We start from the raw sequence: 4004 nt of genomic DNA, 5'->3' as shown, positions 1-4004 counted from the left end.
TAATACCTGGGTGATAGATTGATCTGTGCAGCAGGCCACCATGGCACACATTTACATATATAACAGACCTGCACATCCTGCAGATGTATCCTTGAACTTAAAAGTTGATAAAAAATAAAAGAAAAATAAATGTCATAGTATAAACTTGAAATTAAAAAAAAATAATTTTAGCACAAATTTGTTGTGAGGTTTATAAGTGAAAATGTCCCCCAAATTATTTCTTAAACTGTAAAGTGATACACATGTACATAATTATTCCAATGTGACTAGGGTTGCAGTAAATGCTAAAATAACAAGGTAGGTGTGGAGGAGGTAGTTTCTGGCAAAGACAATTTGTGGGTAACTGCTTTTTACAGTGCATTTTTGTCTTGTTTTTGAAGTGAATAAAGGAGTGGTTGTAGCAAAGACATATTTTTTAAAAAGTAGGAGCACTTTAAATATTCTATTTAACCAATCCCTTTAGAGCCTGTCCTTGTACTACTTTTCAGCTTCCCAGAAATCCCAGACTTCCTCACTGTCTTTCACTCTCCTCTCTAAGGACTTGACACTAACCAGGTGAGCCGCACGGTTTCCTGCAGGGCCGGTTTTTACGTCATCTTATTGTGACGCAGCACTGCCACGTGTGTGCCGAACTGTGAGGTCTCGCGCCCTCAGCAGTACATAAAGCGGGACAACACAGAGCATCCCAGTTGCACCAGGCATCCTGGCCCGAAGTTTTCCAACTCCGGGTGGCTAGAGGCCCACTGCTTTCCAACTATCAGCTGAGTGGGTCAGTCCCAAGAAGGGAGAAGAGGCTGAAAAGGAACCATGAACGTCTATTTACTCCTAGCGAGCGGCATTCTGTGTGCCTTGATGACTGTCTTCTGGAAATATCGCCGCTTTCAGGTAATGGCAAATGTAAGGGAGATTTGAATTAGTTGAAGCTAGATGAGTATGTGGACTTCGGAGTGTATATGTAAGACAGTAAAATATAGTAAAATGAGAGGTAAGGGGAGATCACCTCATCCCTCTTTTTTTTTCTTTTATTATTATTATTATTTATTATTATATTTTAAGTTCTAGGGTACATGTGCACACCGTGCAGGTTTGTTACATATATATACATGTGCCATGTTGGTGTGCTGTACCCATTAACTCATCATTTACATTAGGTATATCTCCTAATGCTATCCCTTCCCCCTACCCCCTCCCCACAATAGGACCTGGTGTGTGATGATACCTTTCCTGTGCCCAAGTGATCTCATTGTTCAATTCCCACCTATGAGTGAGAACATGTGGTGGTAGGTTTTCTGTTCTTGCGATAGTTTGCTGAGAATGATGGTTTCCAGCTGCATCCATGTCCCTACAAAGGACACAAACTCATCCTTTTTTATGGCTGCATAGTATTCCATGGTGTATATGTGCCATATTTTCTTTCTTTCTTTTATTATTATTATTATTATTATTTTTTATTATACTTTAAGTTCTAGGGTACATAACGTGCAGGCTTGTTACATATGTATACTTATGCCATGTTGGTGTGCTGCACCCATCAACTCGTCAGCACCCATCCATTCATCATTTATATCATGTATAACTCCCCAATGCAATCCCTCCCCCCTCCCCCCTCCCCATGATAGGCCCCAGTGTGTGATGTTCCCCTACCCGAGTCCAAGTGATCTCATTGTTCAGTTCCTACCTATGAGTGAGAACATGCGTTGTTTGGTTTTCTCTTCTTGTGATAGTTTGCTAAGAATGATGGTTTCCAGCTGCATCCATGTCCCTACAAAGGACGCAAACTCATCCTTTTTTATGGCTGCATAGTATTCCATGGTGTATATGTGCCACATTTTCTTTTTTTTTTTTTTTTTTTTTTTTTTTGAGACGGGGCTGGAGTGCAGTGGCCAGATCTCAGCTCACTGCAAGCTCCGCCTCAGCCTCCGGAGCAGCTGGGACTACAGGCGCCCGCCATCTCGCCCGGCTAGTTTTTTGTATTTTTAGTAGAGACGGGGTTTCACCATGTTAGCCAGGATGGTCTCGATCTCCTGACCTCGTGATCCGCCCATCTCGGCCTCCCAAAGTGCTGGGATTACAGGCTTGAGCCACCGCGCCCGGCCATGCCACATTTTCTTAATCCAGTCTGTCACAGATGGACATTTGGGTTGATTCCAAGTCTTTGCTATTGTGAATAGTGCCGCAATAAACATACGTGTGCATGTGTCTTTGTAGTAGAATAATTTATAATCCTTTGGGTATATACCCAGTAGTGGGATGGCTGGGTCATATGGTACATCTAGTTCTAGATCCTTGAGGAATTGCCATACTGTTTTCCATAATGGTTGAACTCGTTTACAATCCCACCAACAGTGTAAAAGTGTTCCTATTTCTCCACATCCTCTCCAACACCTGTTGTTTCCTGACTTCTTAATGATTGCCATTCTAACTGGTGTGAGATGGTATCTCATTGTGGTTTTGATTTGCATTTCTCTGATGGCGAGTGATGATGAGCATTTTTTCATGTGTCTGTTGGCTGTATGAATGTCTTCTTTTGAGAAATGTCTGTTCATATCCTTTGCCCACTTTTTGATGGGGTTGTTTGTTTTTTTCTTGTATATTTGTTTGAGTTATTTGTAGATTCTGGATATTAGCCCTTTGTCAGATGAGTAGGTTGCAAAAATTTTCTCCCATTCTGTAGGTTGCCTGTTCACTCTGATGGTAGTTTCTTTTGCTGTGCAAAAGCTCTTTAGTTTAATTAGATCCCATTTGTCAATTTTGGCTTTTGCTGCCTTTGCTTTTGGTGTTTTAGACATGAAGTCACCTCATCCCTCTTTTTCGCTCAAAGGAACCCCAGACTTTTACCCCCTCACTCCCGCAATTGCTGTATTCTGACCAGTGATTCGACAGTTGTGGTCTCTTCTAAAAAGCCCCAAGTCCCTAAGTAATATGGTCAGCTTTTCACTCATTGGAGAGGAAAGTGCAGTTGTCAGTGCCCATTCTCCACCACCATCACCCACTTTAAGAATCTTATGATAAGATTCTCTTTCTTCTCTTGCTTCTCCTCTCCCACGTGTCTGTTTGCTAATCTCACCATCTTTATTTTATGGCGCTTTCTGGGCATTCACAAATAATTCGAGTGTCAATGTGGATTTCCTGGTGTTAAAGTCACAAGTGAGGTGCTCTTAGATAAGAGCCAAAGACAGGGTTCATATGTTTACCTACTAGGGTGCTCAGGAAATGTAAGGAAAGGATATGGAACTTTGGCCCTAACGACTATCATATTTTTTTTTTCTCAGTCTGGTTTTGGAAGAATGTATTTTTGAATTAATGTACCAATTCAATACATTTTTAATCTCTACATATTAGGGGAAATCAGTTTATTTTTGGTAACCAAGATTAAACGAGTTGTTTTTCGGTAGTTTGGAAATTGCTTAATTCGATAAACTACATATGTATAATTCCCTTCCTTTACAGAGAAACACTGGTGAAATGTCATCAAATTCAACTGCTCTTGCACTAGTAAGACCCTCTTCTACTGGGTTAATTAACAGCAATACAGACAACAATCTTTCAGTCTACGACCTCTCTCGGGATATTTTAAATAATTTCCCACACTCAATAGCCATGCAGAAGCGCATATTGGTAAACCTCACTACGGTGGAAAACAAGCTGGTTGAACTGGAACATATTCTAGTCAGCAAGGGTTTCAGAAGTGCATCAGCTCACCGGAAATCCACCTAACAGCGTACAGGATGTAATGCCAGTGGTGGAAATCATTAAAGACACTTTGAGTAGATTCATTTGATTGTGTGTTTATACTAAATGAATTATTTTTTTAAGAGGGAGTGGATGCCAAGTCAGATACAAAAAAATCCAGATACTTCCCAAATTTCTTATTTATACTTTAAGTAATTGATTGCATATGGCTAAAATATACTTACTGGGGAAGGAATGGAAGCACAATAGAGAAAGAAAAACAGTTCAAAAGTTTCTTAACAACAAAAAAAGTGACAGTAAACAGACTATAG

At 40.3% G+C, this 4004-nt stretch overlaps 1 protein-coding gene across 1 annotated transcript; it reads left to right on the top strand.

Annotated features, from left to right (window-relative positions):
* Positions 1-629: 629 nt before the first annotated feature.
* On the top strand, positions 630-3773 carry CT83 (cancer/testis antigen 83). Its single transcript, XM_010357209.1, has 2 exons — positions 630-885; positions 3451-3773. Exons 1-2 carry the CDS (start codon positions 808-810, stop codon positions 3715-3717), a joined length of 345 nt encoding a protein of 114 aa, XP_010355511.1. The 5' UTR covers positions 630-807; the 3' UTR covers positions 3718-3773.
* The last annotated feature ends 231 nt before the right edge of the window (positions 3774-4004 follow it).

Source organism: Rhinopithecus roxellana, chromosome 7, assembly GCF_007565055.1.
Source record: "Rhinopithecus roxellana isolate Shanxi Qingling chromosome 7, ASM756505v1, whole genome shotgun sequence".
NCBI lineage: Eukaryota > Metazoa > Chordata > Mammalia > Primates > Cercopithecidae > Rhinopithecus > Rhinopithecus roxellana.
Note: the sequence above shows the minus strand (reverse complement) of the source record. Positions and strands in the feature narration are given on the sequence as shown.

Bases quoted from the DNA above. Each gene is read 5' to 3' on its own strand.
- CT83 (XM_010357209.1), top strand. From the start codon at position 808: ATGAACGTCTATTTACTCCTAGCGAGCGGCATTCTGTGTGCCTTGATG. The intron at 886-3,450 runs GTAATGGCAAAT...CTTCCTTTACAG, and splicing joins GGAAATATCGCCGCTTTCAG to AGAAACACTGGTGAAATGTC.